This window comes from Desmodus rotundus, chromosome 8 (assembly GCF_022682495.2).
Source record: "Desmodus rotundus isolate HL8 chromosome 8, HLdesRot8A.1, whole genome shotgun sequence".
Taxonomy (NCBI): Eukaryota; Metazoa; Chordata; class Mammalia; order Chiroptera; family Phyllostomidae; genus Desmodus; species Desmodus rotundus.
The window spans coordinates 64,425,392-64,451,471 of NC_071394.1; the positions used below are offsets into that span (position 1 = coordinate 64,425,392).

Sequence of the window (26,080 nt, forward strand, 5' to 3'; positions counted from 1 at the left end):
GTAAAACCCAGGACAAACATGAAGAGAACCACACCTAGACACTTTATAGTCAAACTGTTGGGAAAATCTTGAAAGCAACAAGAAAATATGGTTTATCTCATATAGAGGAGCAATATAATTAACAATTGACCTCATCAGAAACAGTGGAGGCCCAAAGGTAGAAACTGACATATTTGAAGTGTGGAAAGACAAGGAACTGTCAGTCTAGAATGCTACATCCGAGAAAATGTATTGCTACCCAAAATGCCTGAAAAAAAAAAATGATAAGACTGTCCTAAAGGCTAAAAGGAAATGATATCAGTAACTCAAGTCCACTGGAAGAAATAATATTAGAAACAAATGTGGGTAAATTTTTACACGAGATCTTAAGTATGTTTTTCTTCTATTTGAAGACTATGTAAAGCAATTATAACACTTGGATTTACAGCATATATAAGATGTGATATGTAAAAAAAATTGCATGAAGTTGGAAGAGGGAAATAGAGCTATATTGTAGTAACTTATTTTACCAAGTTAGTACTGATCTACAGAAGACTGATAAAATGCATATTGGAATCATAGTTAAAAAGCAGAGCAGGTTCCACTTCTGGAAGGGAGCACGAGGAACTGCTGGCCTGTTTCCCAACAAAACAACTCTTAACTGCCAAAGATTTTAAAACATCCATTTAAAGACTCTGAAAATTGTCCTAAGAGCATTTAGCAAAGACATTTATTGAATAAGATTTACTAAATCTATGTCAACAGCAAAAGCCTGAAGCACTGAACCATATCCATCATCCATCACCTTCTGCTCACCCTAATGGAAATTCCTTGGTGGATGGTTGTGGCCAAGAAAATAGGATTCCCATCCGCTCAGTTCCGTCAGTCACCAGGCTGGGCAGGCTGACAGCCTTTCCCATGAGCTTGAGGAGCCAGCAAGACTCAATTCACTATAATCAGCAATGAAAACAATGACATAATAATAATGGGATGGGAGGAAACTTTAGGAATTGATGACTATGTTTATTGTCTTGACCGTGATAATTTCATGAGTCATTAAGTTGAATAAATATGTGCATGTTTTGCATGTCAATTTTACCTAAATAAAGTGATTTAAAAAGAAAAAAATTCCATTGGCAATGTCATCAAAAAGGAAGTTATTAGGTTAAATTTAACAAAGGAAGGGCGAATCTTAAGTACAAAACATTGTTAGAAAGCTATTCATGGTTGGAAGACTTGAGATGGTCATTCTCCCCAAATTTATCTCCGGATTCAGTGCAATCCTTATCAACCCCGCAGCTAGCTTGTTTGCAGAAGTTTTTAAAATGATCCTAAAATTCAAAGAAATTAAAGGGAACTAAAGTAGCTAAAACCATGTCGAAAAAGGAAAACAAAGTTTGGAAACGCACATTCCTGGTTACAAAACTTACTGGAAAAACCAGGAACCGAGACTAAGTCACGGGCATAAAGATGGACGCGCAAGTCGAAGGAATTCAATAGTCTGCCCCCCGTTTGCCCGGGGCGGGGCGGGAGGGGAAGACGGGGGGCGGGGGGCGGGTGTGGAGAAAGCTATCCTGATAGAGCCTAGGAGAGCTGTGGAGCACCAGAGCTAGGGAGCTGAGGGGTGGAGACGCTGGCCCCGCCCCTTCCTCAAGGCCCCGCCTTCCTCCGTCCCTACCCCCGCCGCTGGTGCGTCTCCCAGCAACCGCGGTGGCGTCACTTCCTGCCATTTAAACTCGGCGTCGGCGGGGCGCACACTGGGATGGCGGCGGCCGAGACCCGGAGCACCGGGCAGGCGGCGCAGCAGGGTCAGGCGCAGAGCCACCGGCCGCCCCCATCGTCTCCCGCTCCGCCGTCGCAGTTCGGGGGCCCGGCGGGCGGGAGCAGCCGGCACGAGAAGAGCCTGGGGCTGCTCACCGCGAAGTTTGTGTCGCTGCTTCAGGAGGCGCAGGACGGCGTGCTGGACCTCAAGGCGGTGAGTAAGCCGCCGAGGGATGCGAGGGGCGGGGGGTGAACCGGCGGGGGGAGGGGATGTTGGCCGGGCGCCGGACCCGCCGCGTGGCCACAGCCCGGCCCGCTCTCCACAAAGGGCAACTACCCCGCGCTTCGGGCCCGCGTCCCGGGGTCACCGCTGTTGGGACTCGGTGGTTTCCATGGGCCGTTCTGATGGCCACCGTACTCGCCGTGTTCAAAACAAAAACAAAGCTATTTAACCACCCATTCCAGATTAAAGAAGGAAAAAAATGTGACATCCCCGTACTTCTTACCTACTAAAATAATGGTAACGAAATCCTCTTCCTCGTCCACTTTTCATGGTCCGGCTGTTGTGGGGAACGTTCAGTGTGTGACTTATTTCGGCACCAGTCGCATATCTCTAAGGTGGGGTTTTCCATGTCACGAGAAGGACCCTTCTGTTCCTTCGAAGTCGCTTGTGTCGTGGGGGCGCGCCCTGTCCTGGGCTCCAGCGCAGGTCCTTCAAACGACTACATGCACGGAAGTGACCTCCCCAACCAGAGTTTGCCGGGATGCAACAGCACCCAGGGACACATGGTGACCGTCACAGTGAAAAGTCACCCAGCGCCAAGTTTAAATAAGAACCAGGCTGTAAACACACAAATGACACTAAGTAGTAAGCAATTAGTCGCCGCACCCCCCGCCCCCCGCACTGTCCGGAGCCTGGGCTGACTTCGAAGCGTTTTACCCGCACTCATGGGAGCCCAGGACGCCACCTGGCTGGACAGTGTGACTGTGGCCACCGGAATATCCTCTGACACCCGAGATTGCCCTGGGTAGGGTATTTTCAGGTCCTGTTTCCCCGGGTGTCCTCGGTGTTGAGTGAGGGGCTGTGACTTGTTTCTGTCTCTGCTTTGAACAAATGGGCCTACTCCATGTGTTTTTCACGAAGCGTTGTTCTTGAGGTTCCCACCTGTGCAAATTCCTGTCTCATTTACCACGGCCCCTTCCCTCCCTTAGGCTTTGTAGCAAATACACCATAATAAAATGCTCATGAACTAGAATGCATTCTGCTTAAAAATTTTCGCAGTCATGGGGATGTTACAGTAACACAACTTACAAACTCCTGTTGAAAATCTAGAAATTCAGCTGTAGCCTGTGATTTGAGTAAAAGGAATACCTCAAGTTTGGGGTTTTCCGGATAAAACTGAACTCTGAGGGCTGACTTTGCAGGTTTCTCCCTCCACTTGGCTGAGAATGACACAACTGAGACCCATGTGCCCTTGGATTCTTTGGCTTCCTTGCGTTTTATGAAATTGCTCTCTGGAGTCACAGGGCCAGTGAGAAGGAACAGGATTTGATATTTATTCACAGTTTCCTGAAAGTTCAGAGGTTTCTGCAATAACATTGTCTTATTTTAATGACTTTTACTTATAGAGAGCAGTCACTGTTTTTCACATTTGTATGAAAAATATATCATTTATTTACATATATTTTCATTCATTTATATGTGTGTAAAATCTTATGTATCTAAAAATCTTACATTGAAATCTTTCCAATGATGTTTCTTACTGTGTACCATAGTAAAACATCATTAACACATTAAAAAAATTTTTTTTTTGTTTTTTTTATCATTAACACATTTTTGACATTTCCTCTAATGTAAACTTATAAAATCACATTTTTTCTTACATTTTAACTTTGGGGGGGTCTATTTCATCGTAAGTTACTGACACTTTTGAGTTAGATACTTGGTATTTTTAAAGAAGCTGTTAAGGAAGCATCATTTTTCGTGAATATCTTGAATATGAAAAGTATAACAACCTTCATATGTACATATCTTGGATACCATAAAATATGCAAGACCATGTGATATTGTTTCTTTTCTAACTTGTGACACTACTACTGAAGAGTAAGACAATAAAAATGAACTTCCATTGTAAAAACTTAGGCAGTTTATTAAAAATCAAGAAATAAAAATTGGAGCAAATTAAAGCATATGCATTTCAAAAATCCTGAGTCCAGTGGTAGGGAATGCACTGAATACATTTCTAGGAGAGATTCCTGTGGGCCTACGTGCTGAGTTGGAGTTAAAACACTTAATGTGCTGCTTCTGGGGGGAGCCTTTGTTCCCCGAAGTAAGTTATTTATTTCTTGGTTTTTAATTTCCTATCTGGTTAATGTCCCCTACAGTCTCAATTGAGAGCACATAGCAGCCTCTTCCAGGAACTCTTTCTTACAGGCTTCCACCTGACCTCTTTTTTCTGTGAGACTGTTTAATTTTTTAAACATCATTGTACAACTTGTCACTACAGTCCCAAGTTTTAGACATATATACAATTTTTTGTTACTGTTTATTATTTTCAATGAATAAATAAATGGAAATAAAGATGTGCCTTTTTCAGACCATTTCATACACTCCAGGTGAAAGCACCTGTGGATCAGTGGTACCTGAACTGCTCCTTCAGGGCAGTTACGTAGCTGGGGAACTTTTGAACTGTATAGCTGTGTAAGTCTTTTTAAAAGTATGGAAGCCCATTTGAAAATGTTTTGCTACAAATGTCTTTTACAAATATATAAGTAATGCCAAATTCTACCTGAGTATTCATTAACTTTCTGAATTTGTTTCTTATGAAACAGAATGATGGCTACTTTACAAAGCAGTTATGACCATTGAATTAGGTAACGTCTGTGAAAGATCTATAATGATTATCCCATTACTGGCTTATAAAAGCTCTATATTAATTTTCTCTGTGTTTGAAATTAGCTAAAATCCTGAGATGGACATAGCACATTGTGGGATACAGTTGAAAATGAGTTCACTCAGGTTTTTTGAAGTTTTCATTAAAATATTTCATGGGCAGCCCTGGCCAGGTGGCTCAGTTCGTTGGCGTATCCATCCTGTACCCCAGAAAGGTGGGTTTGATTCCCAGTCAGGGCACATACCGGGTTTGGGGGTTCAATCTCCTGTCAGGAGGCAACTGATCCATATTTCTCTCCCACATCCATGTCTGTCTCTGTCTATCTGTCCCTTTCTCTCCCTCTCCTTCCCTCCTTTCCTCTCTCTCTAAAACCAATGAATATAACCTCTGGTGAGGATTAAAAATATATATATATATAAAATAAACATACAAAGTAATATATATACACACACACATTTCATGGGCAGTCTTGCTGTGTTACATGGGATCATACCACCTTACTTTCCAGACCATCACTTCATGTGTGTGTATGTGTAACAGATTGGTCATATGTAGTGTCTTGCATGTTTGTGGATTTGGATGCAGTCACATTTGTTTGTGATGCCCAGCAGCCCAAACACTGAGGGCACATGTACTGACAGCTGTAGTCTCAGAGAACAACTGACCTGTGCTACAGAACCTGAGACAGATGTTTCCCTAGTTACTCTTTCATGTTCAGGACCTCATGCCATCAGAACATACTTGGGCAAAGGAACTGCAACTAATCCTAAACAAATAAAGCTACCTTGGGATCTGTCCCTCCTCCCAGAGCTCGCACTGGGCTCTTTTAAAATGCAGGTGGGACAAAGCCCTGTTCAGCCCTTGTAAGGGATCTCATCTAATTTTGTCTTGCCCAACTCCTAGCAGCACCTCTGGATTGAATTTTGTTCCACCTGTACACATGACTTTGCTCACCATTGATGACACTGTTAGAACAAGATTTAATGTTTGGAGGGGAGATCTTTTCCTCCTAAGGGTTACATTTTCTTGTATATATTCCTGAAAAGTGGACTCGGTGTACAATTAGATGCTTCCATCATGGCTGCGTAAATCAAATCCTGTAACAGCAAATAACAACCTTTGTAAGCAAACTTTGTAAGTACATGACTGTGGCAGAGTGGAAAGAGAACGTGCCAGTCTGCCCTGTGCACACCTCATCAGTACCCAGGCCCATCCCCAGGGATGGAGAAAACCAGTGATGCTGGGGTGTCAGTACAGCTCACTGCCAGGACAGCAGGGGCCCAGCATTCCTTCTGTTGCTCCCTCCTGCTCCTGTAGGGGAATTTCACACTCTTTTCTCAGCCATTACCTCCCCTCCCCCTTCACTGCACCCCCACTGGTGAGAAAATAAAAAGCTACCACAAGGCGATATCCTACCTCTCCCTACCTGTCTACCATCATACCTGCATCTTTATTGAACACACTTCCCGGAGAGACCCCACAGTTCCCTGCAGCTGCTGCCCAAGAGCCCCTGGCCTTGTCCAGCTAGGAAATGGTCCTCAGTGGTCCTTCCAGAGTCATCTCCAGGGATCAGTTATCAGTGCACCTTGACTCCCTGATAGCAGTTCTTGAGACAGTTACCTTTTCTCACTCTTCCCTTGGCTTCCAGGACCCCCTCTCAGCTTTTCTGACATTAGGGCCAGCTGCCCCTTGTTTTCCCCAGTTGACCCTTGGGCCATCTTGGCATTCCCTGCTCCAGCCTAACTTCCCAAGGCTGGTATGGCTGCTAATGTGCAAGCCTCCTACAGGTCCTGTCCAAGTGATGTGCTTTTGGAAATACATCTTGGCCATTTATATGCTCATGTGCTTAGAGAGAAGAATATTTAGGAAATAATGTTGAGTTTTAGAAATCAAGGGTTAAACTTGGTAGTTGTTAAGCAGTAAGAAATTTTTTAAATTGAGCAAAAAGCGACATCTGATGGCCCTTTGCCTAATGACCTAGGACAGCTCTTGTGGACTGGTTCATGCAAACATGTCCTGGTGCTCTAACCAGTGAACCGTGAGGTGGCCATAGCACTGCTGTATCTGAGCACTTGGATGCAGATGACCCAGCAGCCTGGGAGGCCTGAGCTCTCTCTCAAGGGGCCTCATCAGAGGAAAGGGAGAAATGTACCCACAACTCCAATTTCTACAGTTAACTTTGCAGTGACTACTGCTCCTCAGGAAAACAGCCTCACACTACACAACAGAAACTCTTGTGAAGGCAGATAAACAGAAAGGGCTTGCTGAGCACAAGGGAAGAGGGCGCGAGTGAGACCAGGCTTGGTCCTACTTATAATTGTCTGTATGGAAGAGCCTCACTTCCAGTTCTCCCTTGTCTCTGCCATATCCCACTGACTCTTCTGTCCACTGTTTGAGGCATGGATCCCCTCCCTGAAGACCTGAGTGACTGGACAGGAGTAAGCTGGACATTTTGGTGACACAACAAATGGATTGCTAGGACTGACATTGCACTTACAGGTTCCAGGTGCCTGTGAGGTGAGCTGTTGGTCACACATATTCCCATGGAGGGAGGGTCCAGCTTGCAAAACTGAGTTTTATAGGAGCTGCTTTTTAACACAATCAAGAAAGTAGTGATATCAGGTGGCTGATAAACCAGTACATGAAGCTCATTGCCATTCACTAATTGAGATAACTTGCTAACTGTTAGGAAGGACACAAAGGTGTTTTTTCATGACTGCCATGAATTTGTGACTGCATGTTCAGGTAGGCTCTTGCCTAATCCACTGGAAAAGAGCTCTGGGGTCCCCCTTCTTTGAGTTTCCATTCATTATCTTAGGGAACAAGTGTCAGAAATGTGAGTGAGAACTAGATAGAGGAACTGTCATCATTCCTAAATTCAGTCATAACTTGAATGTTTTTATTGAGCTTGTCACATATGAGTGAGAGTACCAAGCTCTTGTACACCATTTGCTGGTACCATCTAGGACTAGAGCATCCGAGTTCAGTGTTCATTGTGAGTTGTTGATTTGATACCGTGTGTTCAGTTTTCACTGTGAGTTTAAAAAATGCTGATAGTGTATCTCAAGGTTTCACCATGTGAGTATCCATCCTTCAGAATTTTCCCCCAAATATGTTGACTGAATTATTTTAAAAATTACTGAGATATAATTGTTCAAAATTTCCCAAGAAGAATTGAAGCTGTCTCTAGACAAGACTTTACGAACAGAGAAATGAGATAGGACATGACAGGGTTGGCAATTTGCAGCCCCCAAGATTAGTCCATGAGATGATATGAAGTGTTCTCACTGTTCTTTCATTTCTGTGGGCTTTGTGTCCTGACCTCTTTATTTTCTTTCCATTTCAACATCTGCTGGCTTTTAAATGGAATAATTTCTGTGGTCTTCCAAGGGTGTGAGAGCTGCTTTTGAATACACCCAGCCCTTGTTCCCAACAGCTGCCTGGAACAGATCTGGGATTGGGTTCTTGTGCTCTGAATTTAGTAACCAATGTTTTGAGCTTTAAAATATGAATTGTAATTTATGTTATTGGTCTTTGTCCCCCCCCCCCCCTTTTTTTTTTCTTTAAAACAGGCTGCAGATACTTTGGCTGTGAGGCAAAAAAGAAGAATTTATGATATCACCAATGTCTTAGAAGGAATTGACCTGATTGAAAAAAAGTCAAAAAATAGCATCCAATGGAAGTAAGTTATAAATTAGTGCTCTGTTCTAAAACCCTGCTTTTTCTTCCCAGTGCTCTGAAGTCCGTCGTTCCAATGTTCGTCTCTCCTAAGTTCTCTGGCCACACATTGGGTCCCACTTTTCCTATGACCTGCCTCTCAGGGCTTCTGTGCACATGACCATATGTTGTTGCTCCTGAGTTAGGCCATTCCCTTGCTCTCTGCCATTTAATTTATACTCTCCAAATTCAAATCCTAGCCCTCATTTGGCACACCCTGCACACTGCTTCATGTTCTTATCCCTCTCCGCCTAAGTGTTTGTTGGCCAATTAAGTAATATAAATGCCTTGTAAGTAGGAACTACATCTTAATATGTAGAAATACGGACCTTATAAATAATAATTGATCAAAACACATGTTGTCCTATTAATTTTGGTGTGGTTATACAGTACTTTTGAATGTGACAAATACTTCCTGTTTTGCAAATTTGTTTCCTTGGCCTTAGTTCTTTTTTTTCTCTTTAGTCAAAATCTCACCCTAATATTTAAAGGTTGTAATTGATTTTACCTGTATCTCAGTGTACCTATGACATGTCCCAGTGTGACTGTTTGGCCATGACATCTTTTTGGTGCATCTGTTAACAGCCTGACCTTGGTGAGAAAAAGAATTTTTGTAATTTTATTGTTCTTGCCAAAAAATATTCTATGCAAACACGTTCAGAGTTATGGTATTTAAATTTTTTAATCCTTGATTTTTAGATGAGTGTGAAGATTTTTGTCTTGAATAAATTGCTAATTAAGTCAATCTTACTACTATAAAAAGCAAGTGATGTTAACCTGGGTCTAATATGGGAATGTTGATTCTCACCTCTTTTTAAGAGGTGTAGGTTCTGGCTGCAACACTAAAGAGGTCCTGGAGAGACTGCGAGATCTCAAAGCTGAGATTGACGACCTGGAACTGAAGGAAAGACAACTGGATCAGCAGAAGTCATGGCTTCAGCAAAGCATCAAAAATGTGATGGATGATTCCATTAACAATAGATATCCTTTTCCATAGGATACATGTGCACATATAGCCAGAGAGGATATGTTACCTGACATTGTTCCAGGTAGAAGATTGGGTACTCTGTTGTACATTTTTTTAGAGATTTAAGTTTAGGAAGTAAATATAATATTTTAGTTTTATGTTTCTAATAATTTAAAGATTTTATCTTTTTCAGTTATCTAGTTTTATCTAGTAACATCATCCCTGTATTATATTGAGAAAAAAAATTTCATCTACTTTTGGTCTACCCATTGATAGGATGTGATACACAAGCCGGTATGCTCAGAGCGACTGTGAGCTTTAAATGTCATTGTGAAGTGTATAGGTTATCATTAAATCATTATGTTCCATGCTCTGAAGTGGCAGTCAGCAACTTTCAGAGTTTTGAAAAATTAATATTGGTTGGAAAATGAAATATCATGGGCCTTGAAATCAATCCAGGATACTTTCAGCCTGATACTAACTCAAAGATGGTAGGGTTCCAAGGCTGTGGTCTGTCATCTTCAAAAAGATGGGTGATACACTCCATGTTTCTTACAATCATTGTTCTCTTGGGTATCTGTGAAGCTCATGATTCGTGAATGTACCTGTGCTCTATGGAACATTTAACTGCATTGATCTTGTACCTTCATGAGCTTCTGACTAAGGTATACAGTTATGTTTTATGTTGTCCTGTCCTGGGTGCAGAAGTCCGTGATCGTGTTTGTTACTTTCTTTCTATGGGTAAGAGCTCCTTAAGTTTTATAATAGTGGGTTTTCAAGATGGGTACTGTGGAGCCCCAAGATTCAAAACCCTGTTGAATTAGCTGATCTTGGACCTTGGTGCACTGCTTTCCAAGTTTCTGGTCACTCCCAGTTCCCCAAGTCACAGCCTAAGAAAGTTCTGGATGTGGAGGTTTCTGTGGTTGTGGCTTCCTTTTCCCCATTAGTACCTTTCCCCCAGAAGCCTGTCTCCTTGTTGAATAGGTTTTCCATCTATCTCCAAAGGGTCATCAGTTGTCACAGAAAACTAAAGTGGCTTCTTCTCAGAGCCCAGGATGAACCTACCTTTTGGGGACCTTTGTTTGTCTTTGGTTTTTCAGACTGAAGACTTCTGTTCTTTTTAGTCTGACCATGGCTGACAGCCCCACAAGCATTTGTCATTTTGTTTATTTTGGCCTCTGATTTATTATTATCTTAATCGAAATGCCTAGACCTTGATACAAATATTGTTCCTTAACTCTTACGACAGTACGTTTTCCTATGTAACTCATGAGGATATCTGCAGTTGCTTTAATGGTAAGTACATTCTTCCTCTGCTCAACCCATTTACTGCAGTGAATCAGAATCCCTTGCGTTCCCTCGTTATTGTCAGGAGTGGATATCTCATCTCACTCTTCAGTGTGCCGTATTCGTAGGCCACTCATATTTCTGTTCCTGTAACAGTAACAGCTTTTCACAGATCACATCATTGTCTGCATTAGTGGCTGTAAACTGAGTGGGAGGGGCAGCCAAGTCAGAGAGGGATGAAGCAACAGTAGTCTCAGTCATAGTTTCACAGGCATTGATGGAACTTGAACGTGAACACCGTGCTCATCAGCTCTGTTTATGGAACTGAAGCAAGTGTGCTGGTCACAAATGGAACACAGAAAGCATAAGGACAATTAAGGAGTCAGTTTATAACCAGGAAAACTGTTCCTCACCCCATCCACCCCACCTTGTGATGTTCCTGAAATGACAACATAGTGGATTAATAGCTGAAAGGGTGGGGCTGTAGTGCCTGTATTATACCTAACACAAATAAATGAAATTGTGCATGCACATTTTATTTAATTGTGCCTGTCAAGAGCACGGCCTGTCACCGACTTTCTGAGCAGATGAATGGCTATTGCTCCACTTGGCCACCATGGGGAAGTCTTCTTAGTCTTCCTCAGAGATAGCTGTAGAATTTGGTTTCACAAGTAAGCTCCATTAAGCTCAAAATTTTAGTGTGTCATACTTTATCTCTGATGTCCCCAGTCATTTAAGTAGTTTAAATCAAGTAAGCAGCATGATTTAATTGAGGTTAAAAGGTTTCCAGAGTTTCAAGCTTAACATGAGACCGAGTGAAAACAAAATGAACTTGAAGTGAACTTATGGATAATAATAGATCTAACATTGTGTGTTTGCCCTGTTCTGAGATCTAATACATCTATGACCTCATCCTCAGAACAACCTATGCAGTAAGTCATAAGCCCTGTAGGAACCCGTGCCTGAGCCTGGGATTCAAACCCAAGTGTTATGACTCCAAGATCCACCTTGTTGCCACTCTATTCCTGGATCAATAGTATTTTCTAAAATGTGAAAATCTTTTATTTCTTTATTTTTTTGACAGGTGACACACTTTTGGCCATTCAAGCACCTTCTGGTACACAACTGGAGGTTCCTATTCCAGAAATGGTACACGGGGGACTTGTTACAGTGGAACTGCTGTCTCAAGAGACACAAATGTGTTTTCTTTCACTGAACATGAGCTAACTGTGTGTGAACACCATCAGGTTGTCTGTTTGAGGGTATTGATACTAAATTTGGGTGTTTTCATTACTTTAGTAAAATCGTAGATGTGACTGAATGAATTGTATAACATTTTATTTTTAACTTCACTTTATTTGGCTACAGGATATCAAGGGATGAGTCAAGATATAATAAATCTTAAAACATCAAAAAAAATTAGTTTCACTATATCTCTAACTGATGTACCAATACTGACTGAGGAAGAAGTTCAATTTAAATATCAGCAGTAACATATTGCTTTAAATTGGGCCTTTTTAAAAACATTTTTTGGTTTATTGAGTCAAATAATACTTACTGACTTTGTACAATATATAAGTTTCATGATTTTAGTTTTGGATTCAGATTTCCTAAAACTGATTTGAAAGCTGTACCAACCAAAGAAGACAGTAGAAAAAGATAATGACTCTCATTCACCTCCCTGCCTCAGCCACTCTAGAGGTTTTATTTAGGCATTTATACAACTGGATTCTGAAGCCTTAGGATGCAGATAATCTTTTAAGATACAGGGGTAGTGCACTTACATGTCTGTAGGAAAATCAGTGTTTTTTATGCTTGCTGAGTGGAAAACAGAGAGTTTGACTTGTGAAATGGTTGCCACTTTTGACAAAGTGTGTTGAGGTGACCACCACATCCATAGCAGCCTACAACCAGATGGTGTTCACACATAGTGAGAATGTGAGGAGTGATTACATTAAAAATGGAAGGTTGCCATAATTCTACAACTGAGAGCTTTTGATGCTAATTTTGAAAAAAGCTTGCTTTCAGGGACAGGTGGTTTAGAGCCTTAATATCATGTCCTACTCTTGGTCTCCACTCTTGTGTCTTGACTTACTGCCTCTCTTTTGTTGTGTAAATTTACTTAGTCCCTAGTTGCTTTATCTCATTTTTAATCTTAATATTTATTCATTTGGTTATACTTAACAACTTCAAGGGTCAGAATGGACAGAAGAAATACCAGATCAACCTAAAGAGTCATTCGGGCCCCATCCACGTGCTGCTTATAAACAAAGAGTCCAGTTCATCTCAGCCCGTGGTTTTTCCGGTCCCTCCACCAGATGACCTCACACAGCCCTCCTCTCAGCCCTCAACTCCCCGGACTCCGCACAAGCCCAGTCCAGCCACTCGGAGCCCCGCTGAGCAGCCCACACCTGAAAGGGACCAGGCACCCCAGCACATGCCAGCCACAGATTCAGGTGGGCCCAGAGCCTTTATTTTAGAAAGTCATAGGTTGTCATATGACTCTGTTATCTGATACAGGAGGGAAGTAGGAAGCTTAATTTAATCAACATGTGTTAATTTAGTGTCTCTATGTGTTCAGCATGGGGACAGGTTTTACGAGGGAGATTTAAAAACCTGTCCTTCGATATATTTTTTTAAGATTTTATTTATTTTTAGAGAGAAGGGAACAGAGGGAGAGAAACATCGAAATGGGAGAGATGCATCGATTGGTTGCCTTTCACACACCTTCAAATGGGGACCTGGCCCGCACCCAGGCATATGCCTGGACTGGGATCGAACCTGCAACCTTCTGGTTCACAGGCCAGCACTCAAATCTACTGAGCCACACCAGCCAGGGCTATATTATTTATTGTATGTTTGATTGTAATTACATGTATAAGTTTTTTAATTACAGATTTCTTTAAGATACATATTTTTTACACACACACCATCTGATTGTGTATTCAGAAATAATGTGGTAGAATGTAATGTGGTTGAAACTGTATATAGAACTATAAGTATTTAGCAAGGGAATGATGTTAATGGGTCTAAAGCTCAATTTTCTTTAGGATTCCATTTTCACAAGTAGCCAGCATCCCTGTTACTATTTACACGTCTGCTTTTTATCTGAGGTTTACTTTGTACAATCATCTCTTAGTACCTCGAGGACAAATTATTGACATGTGCTGTAACCACCTTGAAGAACAGTCAGGCTATAGAGTATACAGTGACATACGCCTCCTCTTCCTTCAGTCTCTATTGCTGTATCTGGAGAGCATACTGCTCAGTGAATGACAATCAACGCCCATCTAGTTGGAGTGCTGCAGATTATTCCAACCTGCACTGTAGTTTTATTTGTACCTCGGGACGTGTCCTGGGTTGTGGCAGGAATCTGTTGCCCTGGCTGTTCACGGGGTGAGGCTGTAAGGGTCTGATAGCACATAGAATATCACTCAGCATAGTGTTCTCTCACCCTCCCTCCTATGCTTCCAGTAAGAATTTCTACCTTTAGGCCATGGGGATGCACGAAAGCAAGTGTGGTACTTTATAAGCCTGTCCTCTGAAGTATAATCCAAAGGGGGTAAAGAAAGCAAGCAAGCTTTGTAAGGTTTAACTCAGACCCAGTTAGTACATGGGCTTCTAGCATTCAAAAAATTTTGAGCAGTTAGTTTCTGTATATGATTTTGTATTTGGAAAAAGGGACGTAATTTGGGACTGGATTGAAGAGGGCCTTATATGTAACACTGAGTGAGGAGGTAGTGGATAGCCAGTGAGGGTCTGTGATCAGGGAAGTGGCTTGTGGAGGACTGCACAGGGTGCTGAGCACCGGACGGACATGATTAGGGAGAAGATGCCTGGGAAGCAGAGGGCACAGGCACTTGTACATCTGAGAACCTTAAGGCCAAAGTAGCTTGGGGACAGTGGGTGTAGAACGAGAAATAAAGAACAGGTGAGAAACACTGTTTAGGGTAAATAAGTACTATCTGATGTGTGAGATCTGGAAATGAAGCTACCAGGAGGAATGGAAAGTGACAACTGCTCAAGGTCAGGTGATAGAGAACTACAGTACCACTGACTGTAAAACCCAGGAGTCTATTTTGGGAGGAGGATGAGGCTTTTGGTCTACATCTTGAGTTTGGAAGTTTAAAAGCAGAGTAGATGTGAATGAAAATATCTTTCCATGAAGTACATAACTTTTTACTGTTAATCAAGCTGCTGCTGATTAAATATAATTGTGTTTAGTATATACTGTGTTGAAATACAACTAACTGCCTTTACTATTACAAAAATGTCACAAAACATTTATCACATTTCTCTTTCCAGCAGGATCTGTTAGTGGAGATATCATTGATGAGTTGATGTCTTCTGATGGTAAGTAATTTAAAATTTTACTAACTACCTTATAATCAATAATGCTTTCCTGGAATATATAATGGCACATAATTTATTGTTTACTTAATTCAATATGACAAGTCATAAAATTCTCCTTTAATAACATTTTAGAGTAAATTATAGGCATCTTCTTGCATTTGTCTTTGCCTCTGTTTCGAAGGAAGACTCCATAAGGGGACACTTACCCTGCACTGAATAAACTTTGAAGCTGGTGGCACACTAGCCCTTTCACTCCTCAAGAATCTGGCCAAGAACAGTAAAATAATATACGTGCACAGCTAATCAGTCTGAAAACCCAGTTTTGTGCCCTAGCTGGTGTGACTCGGCTGGCGCATCATATTATAGACAAAGGTTGTAGGTTTTGATCCCCGGTTGGGGTGCATACAAGAAGGCAACCCATCAATGTTTCTCTCTCTTTTCCTTCCTCTCTCTCTAAAAGCAATGAAAAAAATGTCCTCAGGTGAAGGGGGAAAAAACAGCTTTGTAAGTCACCCCCGCTACCATGGGACATGAAGTGACTGCACTGTTCCTGACAGGCCATGTTATCATCCAATGTAAAATCCTTCTTAAAAATCAGCAGCTACAACATTGTAATTACTTCACTGATAACTCTCTTGGTTTCACCTTTCTATAAGTTCTTGGATTTAGAGTCCTGGCCCCTAACAACTACAGCCAAGACCTGGGAAGGAGCAGTTAGTTGTTAAGTTAGCAAATGGAACCATAACCAGTTCAATTCCTTCCGCATTTCTGAAGAGAACACCAACACTTATTAACCTAAGTCTACTTTATTCTGTTTTCAAAAGTAGTAGCTCATTGAGCACTGGCCTGCAAACCAAGGTAGTGGCTCATTTAACAGATCAGAGAACATACTTGGACTCATGTTTTTTAATCATGTTATTTTAGTGACAAGTCAAACAATAAAAATTGTAACCTATTTCTCAAGCTTATGCCTATAATCAATGCATAATTATCTTTAAACAATCTTTCAAAATACACACTAAACACATCATTAATTTGATCCTTGTTTTTCCTAGTGTATATTTTAAATTCTTGTATAATATAGAAACCATAATTTAATGGATGGTTTTGTGTTTGGAGAAGCCGTCATTAACCCTGAACTTGTGCTGTTTGCAGTGTTTCCTCTCCTCCGGCTCTCTCCAACCCCAGCGGATGACTACAACTTTAATTTAGATGATAATGAAGGAGTGTGTGACCTGTTCGATGTCCAGATACTAAATTATTAGATTCCATGGAAACCTGGGACTATTATCTACCTCTAACTGTGTAATATTGTAGACTTCCTAATAACCTAAGTATTTATAATGAACATAACACCTGTTTAGTTTGCTGATTCTTAAGTCTCCTTCCCTAATACTTTCTCTCCTCACAAAACTTCAACCATGAACACAAAGGGCTCTATTGCTTCAGGTGAAAGTGATTTAATACCCCCACACACCCCACCCTGTAGTAACTGCATTGTGGGACTTCAGTGTTAATTATAATTCTGACTCCTGTTTTTTACTCTAATGAGAGGAAAGTTAAAATAGGCTTAAGGTCAGCAACAATGAAAATGTTGGCCAAGGACTCATCACTTATTTGTGTTAGGATTGTACTGCCACAAAACTTTCCATATTTCTGTGTGCTCCAATGCAGACAGACATTCACTGCCACATATAAAGTGAAGTGTGTAGACTAAAATATAGTCACTGTTTCCATGAACAGAGTTTGTGAAGTGCCTTCTGTTTTAGCACTTTATCACGTTTGGTTGACTTCTGGCATTCTACTTTCCTAGATTATAAGAAGATCTGTTTATGTAGTTTGTTTTTAAAATGTGCCAATGCCTGTACATTAACAAGATTTTTAAAAATAAAGATGTATAAAACATTTAATTTATTGGTGTTTTGGGGGAATTTGACGCATCACCAGGGCATTACAACTGAGCCATTAATCTTGTAGCTTCTTCAACACTAACTGGTTCGTTTTCACAACACTGCTGAGGAATCTGGAGGGAGGAAAGCGTTATACAGTAGTTAAAAGTTTTGATAAGAATGGTGGACAAAATGACATATGATCTATTATCCAATTTAATTTTTTGTAGTCATACCTTTGGAAATAGAACAGTAAGTTCTCATGTTTACACTCAATGGTTTATATGCAATACATACTGTATAGCCACGTATACCAGAGAGCCAAGTACTAAAAACTACATGCAACTTACAGCTTACAAAATTTGGGATTTAATTTATTAGTGTTCAGTTTAGTAAAAGGAAATGATTTCTACCCACCAGCTCTTTCTTCAGAGGTTCGAGGGAAAGGCCTTTTGAGAAGTGAGCAAGCTCCTTCTGTATGTCAACAAAAGCTTTATTCATTCTGTTAACTTTTTCATCATTCACAATGTTTATCTTTTTAAAAAAGAAAAAAAAATCCATCATTTCCTAACCATTAAAGTTAAAATATATTCAATCTTAATTTAACCTTTTTAAGCCTAAAATCTAAAAAAACTTAGCCATACCAATTTGCAGGAAGGATTCACACCAAAACTCTTAGTCTCACTGGGGATTTTAGACAAAAGGTTCTATTTTTAAAAAGAATTATGTGGAATAACCCATACCTTGACTTCACTGGTATAAGCAGACCAAAGTACGGACCACACTCTTTCTAGACAGACCTGTCATCTCTCACCTGTGAAACAAGGAGCCTGGATCCCATGCTTAGTGTCCTGCTAACAGTACCACTCACCTCCTCCTTGGCCTGATGGAAGTCCCTGGCAATCAGGCCAACCACCTGGCACACCCCTTCTATTAAATCTGAACAGTAGAGTAGTGGTCCTATTCTTCCTGCTGCTCCCAAGCTATTTCTCCTTCAAAACTCACCTGTGTGCCTTATGCCCCTGGTCCTGTTACCGTCTCCTTCCCCACTGTCACCTGCCAACTCCATAATTACTTACTCCTTCTTGAAAGTTGTTGAACCTCAGCTCACTGATCTCTCAGGACTGATGTCACTGCTTAGTGGCTTCAACTAAGTGGCAATGGCCTTGTCACCTCTCCAGGTGCTCATCTCCTGTCCTCATTCACCTAGTTTACTCACAATTCTTAAATCTCACTAAACCTCCAATTCCATTATTTTTCAGTTCCCTACCCTCACTTTTTCCTTTAGCCAGCACAAATTCCATGACCATTATTTCATCAATCACTTAACTTTCCTTAACTTCTCTCCCTTAATCATACTTGCTTGGCAACCTAGTCAACTCTCAGACTTTCCTGAGCCTGCAACTGAGGCCATAGAAAGTCATAATTAGGTGAGTGACTTTACATCCATGGCCACAAACTTCAATTTACCATTTACATGGTGCCTGGCAACCTTATGGCCTCCCCTCATAAGTTAGGCTACTTTATGAGAGAACACCACCAGGCTGCCTGCTCGCAGACTTTCCTCTCTTCATTTCCCACCAGCATACATGAAGCTTCCAGCACTTTCACCTAATGAAATATTGGTGACCTTTGCCGTCCACTGCCTGGAAAATGCTGCTCCCAGCGTCTCCCTGCTCTGTATCACTAGCTCCTTATCTCTCAGGTCTTGGCTCCAGTGTCAACTCTGAAGACAGCTATCACTCCAAACCCCCATTGTATTACCCAGCTTTACTTCCTTTATAGGATTTCCAGTCATAAAACTGCTCGATCAGAAAGCTAAACTCAATTAGTTCATGAAAACTGTAAAATAAAATGTTACATTTCAATGGGCTATTACGATAATTACCAAGATCCAACGAGCTGCCACCACGTATTACTTAAACTTCAAAACATTTTCTTAATACACTATACCTTAATGAAGAAATTTTCCATTTCCCAAATATTTTCAGTAAAAACGAAGATAAGCTCCTTTTCAGATTTTGGATTTTAAGAAATAATATTTTATCTTCATTTGACAGGTTCTTGAATATATGAGTTCAGAGATAAGAACTGGTTTTGATACCAGGTTTCTTTTTTTTTCTGTATTCCGATAAAGCTCTCAAACTGTTATTTGGCACCTCACACATTCACAATTAATATTTTTCTTTTTGTACATTTGATTTGGATTCAAGAAAAGGATGTTATTTTTCTCCTTTTTTTAAATGTTTAAAATACTCTTGCCCTTGTAGGAAAGACTGAGAACCTGTTTTAAATAAAAGCATTCAGTTTCTCAGTAGCTTGACCACTATGCTTTGTTTGTAAACATTAGAGTCAGGGTGCTTAATACTCACCTTCTTAAGTTTTGTGGTAACTGGTTTTGCTTTACTCTTAACCTTAAAGTGTTTTTGGCTGGCTATGTGAAATACATTCCTGGACTTCTGCCCTTTTCGTTTGTTCTTGGCCATTGTCTAGAAAAGAAAAGGAGCTCAACTAAGCTGCCCACATTTACAACTTATAAATCAGAGTTTTTACAGTAAAGGGACCAATTAAAATCTAAGAAATTCCATCTTACTGCTGATTATTTTTTTAAAAGATTTTATTTATTTATTTTTTAGAAAGAGGGGAAGGGAGGGAGAAAAAGAGGGAAAGAACATCAGTGTGTGGTTGCCACTCGTGTGCCCCACACTGGGGACGTGGCCTGCAACCCAGGCACGTGCCCTGACTGGGAATCGAACCGGTGACCCTTCGGTTCTCAGACCAGCATTCAATCCATTGAGCCACACCAACGAGGGCTACTGCTGTTTTTTTTTTTTTTAAGTTGCTGTATGTATTAAATTATTTCCATGTCTTTTCTACTGGATTGCAGAAATACGTATCTAATTCTTTTTTGCATCTCCAGCACCTGGCCCTTAGAAGACGTCACATTCACTTCTGCTGGCTGAATTACTAACATCAACACAATTGTTTTTTAGGTTCCCTGCAGCACATCCCACCAAGTGAACCATCACCATCCATCCTGCTAGTTCACATGCTACTAGTGCCCACTCTGGTGCCCATCATACCCTAGGACTGACCCCTTCCTTCTTTTCATTCTTGTCTACTTACCCCACTTCCCCTCCTGTGTGCCCCACCTCAAAATCAGTAATTAATCTTACACTTCCTACCTCCCTCCCCTCCCTTAAATTACTTCCGCGATTTTCAGGTCACCTCTCTCTGAAGGGCTCTTGCCTTGAAACTTCAGATATTCTTTCTATAGCCAAATGTGCACTAAGCCAGTAAATTCAACCTGAGACACACTTCTCCAGTCTATTTTTAACAATGAACATGAGGAACAACTTTGAAAATATTAATAGTTAAGGACTTCTGGCCCAGATGAAGGCATAGGTAGATGCACTTTGCCTCCTCCCACAACCGAAAGGACAACAACAAATATAAAAACAAAAAACTACAATTGCCAGAAAATCAAACTATATGGAAGTCTGACAACAAGAGTTAAAGAAGAAACATTCATCCACACTGATAGGAGGGGCAGAGATGGGCAGCCAGGGAAGACAGGATGCAGGGCAGGGCAGCAGATGGAGGACCAGGTGGGCGAGGTAGCATCTGGTCCAGCGGTCCTGCTTTCCCATGCAGATAAACCAGGAGGAACAACTGGGGATTGAGACAGACCCCACAACCCAGGGTTCCAGTGCAGGAAAAGAAAGCCTCAAAACCTCCGGCTGTAAGAACCTGTGGGAATTGTGGCAGAGGAAGAAACTCCCAGCCTTATAGGAGAGTTCATTGGAGAGACCCACAGGGTCCTAGAACATACACAAACCAACCCACCCGGGAATCAGCACCAAAAGGGCCTGATTTGCTCGCAGGAAGCGGGGGAAGTGATTGAAAGCCAACCCAGAGCCAAGCAAGAGGAGTTGTTCCCTTTCGGACCCCTCCCCCACATACAGCACCACAATGCAGTGATATGGGTTGCCCCGCCCTGGCATATACTTAAGGTTCCACGCCTTAGAATGTAACAGGACCCCAAGACAAAAAAAAATGGCCCAAATGAAAGAACAGATCAAAGATCCAAAAACACCTAAGCAAGACAGAGATAGCCAACCTACCAGATGCAGAGTTCAAAACACTGGTAATCAGGATGCTCACAGAAAAGGTTGAGTAGGGTCACAAAACAGAGGAAGAAGTGAAGACCATGCAAAGTGAAATAAAAACACATAGGGAACCAACAGTGACAGGAAGGAAACTGGGACTCAAATCAACTGTTTGGAGCAGAAGAAGTAAATATTCAACCAGAACAGAATGAAGAAACAAGAATTCAAAAAAATGAGAAGGCCCTGACTGGTATGGCTCAGTGGACTGAGCATTGGCCTGCGAACCAAAGCGTCCAGGGTTCGATTCTCAGTCAGTGCACATGCCTGGGTTGTGGACCAGGTCTCCAATAGGGGGAGCGTGAGAGATAACCAAACATTGATGTTTCTTTCCTTCTCTTTCTCCCTCCCTTTACCTCTGTCTCAAAATAAATAAATAAAACCTTTTTAAAAAATGAGGAGAGGCTTAAGAACCTATGGGACAACTTTAGACATTGCAACATCCAAATCAGAGGGGTTCCAGAAGGAGAAGAGCAAGAAATTGAAAACTTACTTGAAAAAATCATGAAGGAGAGTTTCCTTAATCTGGCAAAAGAAATAGACTTCCAGGAAGTCCAGGAAGCTCAGAGAGCCCCAAAGTTGGACCCAAGGAAGCACACACCTAGGCACATCATAATTATATTACTCAAGATTAAAGAATAGGAGAGAATCTTAAAAGCAGTACAAGAGAATCTTAAAAGCAGCAAGAGGAAAGGAGATAGTTACCTACAAAGGAATGCCCATGAGGCTATCAGCTGATTTCTCAAAAGAAACCTTGCAGGCAAGAAGGGGCTGGAAAAAAGTATTCAAAGTCATGAAAGGCAAGGACCTACATCCAAGATTACTCTACCCAGCAAAGCTTTCATTTAGAATGGAAGGGCAGATAAAGTGCTTCCCAGATAAGGTCAAGTTCAAGGAGTTGATCATCACTAAGCCCTTATTATATGAAATGTTAGAGGGACTTACCTAAGGAAAAGAAGATCAAAAATAGAACAGGAAAATGACAACTCCCAACTATCAACAACTGAACCTAAAAAAAGCAAAAACTAAAACTAAGCAAACAACTAGAACAGGAACAGAATCACAGAAATGGAGAACACATGGTGGGTTATTAGTTGGGGAGAGGGTGGCTGGGCACAGGGCAACAATACAAGGAATAAGAAGCATAAATTGTAGATACAAAGTAGACAAGGGGAGGTCAACAATAGTGTAGGAAATGGAGAAGTCAAAGAACTTACATGCACAATACATGGACATGAACTAAGGACAGGGAATGATGGTGGGGGGGTGGGTGCAGGATGGAGGGGAATAAAGGAGAGAAAAAAATGGGACAACTGTAATAGCATAATCAATAAAATATATTTAAAAAATATTAATAGTTAAAATTTACTAAGTTTTTACTAGGTGTACCATGCTTACGCTTTATGTGCTTTGACTAATTTACTCCTCATAATACTTGGTTGGAGGCACTGTTTATCCCCATTTTACAAATTAAAAAAGAAAAACTGATGCAAAGGCAAGTTAATGTGCCCATTATCACACTGGGAATAATCAGAGAATGTCAAGATTCAAAGGTAGATCTAGTGGCCTCTCCTGTACAGGGAGGGGCATAAGTAGGTTTACAGCTGTAAGTACGTGAGACAGTTTATTCTTGTATTATTTATTAATTATTGTATTATTTTCCGTACAGACAAGTAAACCTACCTTTGGCCAACCTTATATAAATAAACATGCAATGCAAAAATATGACATAATATTTACTGGGTTACTGCTGTAGTCCCTAGGTATATTTGGTTAGCCTATTGGCTGTCAAACTATACCTATATATCAAATCAGGTAAGGTACCTGTCTTTGTAAAAGTTTTATTAGAATAAATAAATAAACAGCTATGACCATTCAATTATGTATTGTCTACGGATGCTTTCATGCTACAACTGTGGCCCATAAAGCCTAAAGTATTTACTATTTGGCCCTTTACAGAAAGATTGCCCACCCCTGGCATGAGCCACATGCATTAAAGTCTGTCCGGCATAATCTATGAAATGAACCTTCCAATGTTAAAAACCTATGATGGCTCCTCAGGGCACAAGAAGCAATATGCTCTGTCTTTACTGCTGGAACCCAGGATCCAGCATACATGTCACACTCTCTCCTGCTACCTCTCCATATGCACCCACCTGCTCTGCATATTGTTCTTTGAAGATATCTGAACATTCTCGTTTTCCTCCCTTTGCTCAAACTGTATCTCTTGACTAAAGTTTACATTCTCCACGTCTGACCTCAACTACAAAACAGCAACGCTTTTGACCCCAACAGTACTTAAAAATAACGAACACGATAAAAAATACAATATAGAAGAAACAGAACGTACACAGAATTCCCCCCAAATTAAATGATCTACAATCCTTCCAATATTAACCAAAAGCCAACCACTCATCTACTCATTAATCAATTACTATTATTTACCATGTATGGCAAACACATAATGACAGGTGCTGTCAAAGGCAGGTTCGTGGAGAAGGTAATATTCTATTTGGGGGAACAGGGACTATCCCTGACAACCACATGTAAACCATGATAACACACGACCAAAAACTGGTCCCCGGCCCAGGGCTGAGGCCCACCCGCCCGCCCACCGCGACGGCCTGATTGAGCGCAGCGGAAGTGCGCCCCGGCCTGCAGTGGCGCGAGGCCCGCCAGCCCCGCCCCGGCCCCGAAACTACACATCAACCTCTCACAAGACGGACTTCTGAAACCTTCACACAGCCGCCCCAGCTCACAGTAACGCGCTGAATTCAGAAAGTTCAAGGGGAGGCAGACAATTAAGCTTCCTCTCCTAGTTTGTGGTTCCACCCACCGAGCAGCGCCCCGCCCACAAAGCGACGTCCTGTTCCTGAATATGTCCGAAGACAGACAAGCGCGGCCAACCGATTATGGCCCCGCCCACAAAGCAGCACCGGGCTCACTGAGCGAAATCCCAATCAGTAAATAAAACCCCACCCACTAGCAAAACGAAAGTGTTTCCGCCCTTACGCTGGTTCCGGCTCCCTGACGTAGTCCCGCCCACAAGGCCTGGTCTCGTTTCCGGGCACTGTAGCCAATGCACAGCGACGCCCTGCCCCCAAAGACCCGCCCACCATGGGAAGTCACGCCCCTAGTGTCTCAGGCCTTCGCTTTAGAAATGCCGATTCGTCAACGTGGCGGAGGGACTTCACCCGAGTTGTGGTCTCGGGCCAATTCTCCGGCTGTGCCTTCACTTCCAGGAGGGGGCGCGCATACCCCAGGCGGTGTCCGAGCGTTAGGAGTCAAGGTGTTTTTTTCCGGGTTGTTTTCCTAGCTTCAGAGCAGCGTGTGGGACAGAGGAGGAGCGCAGGGCCGTGGGAAGATGTTGTCAAATGAGTATCAGGGAGCTTCAAAAACACAGAGGAAATGATAGGGGACTCAAGAATTGGAAAATTTTAGTTTAAGGTAAATAGTTAATAAGTCTAGGAGGTAATGCATATGTTAAAGCTATTGTTTCAGGAACTGCAGATAAGGCCCACCACTCCCCAGAGAGACAGCTGACCTCCTGGGGCACTGCTAGAGATTACCGCCTGGGGAACAAGTGGAGGCATCCAGGCCATTGTGTTCCAGACAACCACCCCTGGGAACCGCTGCAGTTTCTTTCACCTAAATTTTCCCTGAATTTCAAAAAACTCTCTGCACCTTCTTTATTCCCTGTTATAAATAAATACACTGGCTTGGAAAGAAAATGTAAGACGGTTTGTTAGGGTGCGAACCCATCTTCTCAGATTGCCGGCCATCTGTATAAAGCGCCCCTAAAAATTCAGTCCCTGTCTCTGCTTATTGTATTCTGTACATGACGGGCAGCCTGAACCCCAATGATGTCTTTTCTTGTTTTGGAAACACGTCTTCCTTCCCGCTGTGTCTGTGCAGACTTCCCAGTTAAGACCTCTGGGCTGACTTTTCTAGGAAAGTGATCCCATGCTTCCAAGAGCATCTCAAGGACTTCCCTTCTTTCTTGCTAGAATAGTGTTTCTTGTGATGTTGGAACACTTGGTAACATTATCAGATCAGGCTCATGACTACTGAGTTGGCATGTGAGACATGCCTCTTTCCTCCTCCCTGCCTCCCTTTACTATTCATTCTACCTAAGTGATAAAAGGTGTTTCCTGGCAACCAGGATGGTAGACGCTGGCCAGTAACAGCAGTGCAGTCTCAGAGTTCTGAGTTCTTCCTATGCTGTCTCCCGCCTCGAGAGGAAAGGAAAGATGGCATTTAAACAGCCACTCTTCCATCTTAATGGAAGTTTCATGCCATCAAGAAGCCCTTTGCACTAGTTTCTTCATTCGAAACACTGCAGAGTTCAATCTGAAATTTCAAAGGGACCAAACTCAAAGCCTTAGTCTCTGGGACAGTAATTATAATCCCAGCGGATCACAGTGTCTGTTTTTCACTGGGAGCTCAGCACAGCCACCCTTCCAAAACAGAAAGTTCACTTCGGTCCAGGACAGCAAGGCCACTGAGCATCCAGGAGAGGCCTGAACACCCTGCTCGTGTGGGGTGCAAAGGGCAGCAGAATTTGGGGACCCAGGCATCCAGGCTTAGTGCATTCACCCCAGCTCCAGCATGCAGAAGATGACAGAGAGCCAGCGGCGTGTGGGCGCAGGTGGGACTGCAGGCCCCGCTTTCTGCCTGGCCAAGAGCCTTCACTGATCCCTTCTGACTCTGTGGCATTTGAAGTGTCTTCCTCAGCAGATGCTGGGAAGACGTCGTGTAAAGTGTGGATAAATGCGTTGGCCTGATCAGGGTGCGCCCTTCACGAATACTGCTGTTACTTTTGGGCTTTGCCACCATCCTGGTTGTTCTGGGTTTGAACCCCCACTAGGGCCACCTCCGGTTACTCACCATCTGGGGCAGCCTACCGGCAGAGCTTCTTTCTCCCGGGACTTACGCAGCAGGCGGAAAGCCCCCGGAGCCTTTCTCCTTCCCCTCCCCACCACCCACCTTTTTCTGGGTTCAGAGCAGCAGGGGACCCAGGCCCCTGACTCAGCCAGCTGTGCGTGCGCCCCCTGGCGGCAGACCGAG

At 42.3% G+C, this 26,080-nt stretch overlaps 2 protein-coding genes across 11 annotated transcripts; one reads left to right on the forward strand and one right to left on the reverse strand.

Annotated features, from left to right (window-relative positions):
* Positions 1-1,713: 1,713 nt before the first annotated feature.
* E2F5 (E2F transcription factor 5) lies at positions 1,714-16,868 on the forward strand. 2 transcript variants are annotated; one of them, XM_053929502.2, is made up of 8 exons: positions 1,714-1,954; positions 8,207-8,316; positions 9,171-9,332; positions 10,571-10,614; positions 11,690-11,754; positions 12,800-13,061; positions 14,911-14,958; positions 16,114-16,868. In XM_053929502.2, exons 1-8 carry the CDS (start codon positions 1,742-1,744, stop codon positions 16,221-16,223), a joined length of 1,014 nt encoding a protein of 337 aa, XP_053785477.1. In that variant the 5' UTR covers positions 1,714-1,741; the 3' UTR covers positions 16,224-16,868. The 2 variants fall into 2 exon arrangements, with proteins under 2 accessions (XP_053785477.1, XP_053785478.1); XM_053929503.2 differs by having other exon boundaries at positions 14,914-14,958.
* RBIS (ribosomal biogenesis factor) lies at positions 16,847-26,039 on the reverse strand. 9 transcript variants are annotated; one of them, XM_045186100.1, is made up of 5 exons: positions 25,901-26,039; positions 24,272-24,402; positions 19,220-19,336; positions 17,265-17,381; positions 16,847-16,981 (listed from the first exon to the last, which is right to left on the reverse strand). In XM_045186100.1, exons 3-5 carry the CDS (start codon positions 19,331-19,333, stop codon positions 16,910-16,912), a joined length of 303 nt encoding a protein of 100 aa, XP_045042035.1. In that variant the 5' UTR covers positions 19,334-19,336; positions 24,272-24,402; positions 25,901-26,039; the 3' UTR covers positions 16,847-16,909. The 9 variants fall into 9 exon arrangements, with proteins under 9 accessions (XP_045042035.1, XP_045042034.1, XP_045042036.1 ...); XM_045186099.2 differs by lacking the exons at positions 24,272-24,402; positions 25,901-26,039 and adding exons at positions 21,959-22,022; positions 23,724-23,854; XM_045186101.3 differs by lacking the exons at positions 24,272-24,402; positions 25,901-26,039 and adding an exon at positions 24,026-24,163.
* Positions 26,040-26,080: the final 41 nt, after the last annotated feature.

What these genes read in the sequence shown, in the direction of transcription:
- RBIS (XM_045186100.1), bottom strand. Translation starts at nt 19,333, where the DNA reads ATGGCCAAGAACAAACGAAAAGGGCAGAAGTCCAGGAATGTATTTCAC. An exon ending in TTACCACAAAACTTAAGAAG is followed by an intron (nt 17,382 to 19,219) that starts GTGAGTATTAAG and finishes TTTTTTAAAAAG; the next exon opens with ATAAACATTGTGAATGATGA. An exon ending in AACCTCTGAAGAAAGAGCTG is followed by an intron (nt 16,982 to 17,264) that starts GTGGGTAGAAAT and finishes TCCTCCCTCCAG; the next exon opens with ATTCCTCAGCAGTGTTGTGA.
- E2F5 (XM_053929502.2), top strand. Translation starts at nt 1,742, where the DNA reads ATGGCGGCGGCCGAGACCCGGAGCACCGGGCAGGCGGCGCAGCAGGGT. An exon ending in GATGATTCCATTAACAATAG is followed by an intron (nt 9,333 to 10,570) that starts ATATCCTTTTCC and finishes TTACGACAGTAC; the next exon opens with GTTTTCCTATGTAACTCATG. An exon ending in TATCTGCAGTTGCTTTAATG is followed by an intron (nt 10,615 to 11,689) that starts GTAAGTACATTC and finishes TTTTTTTGACAG; the next exon opens with GTGACACACTTTTGGCCATT.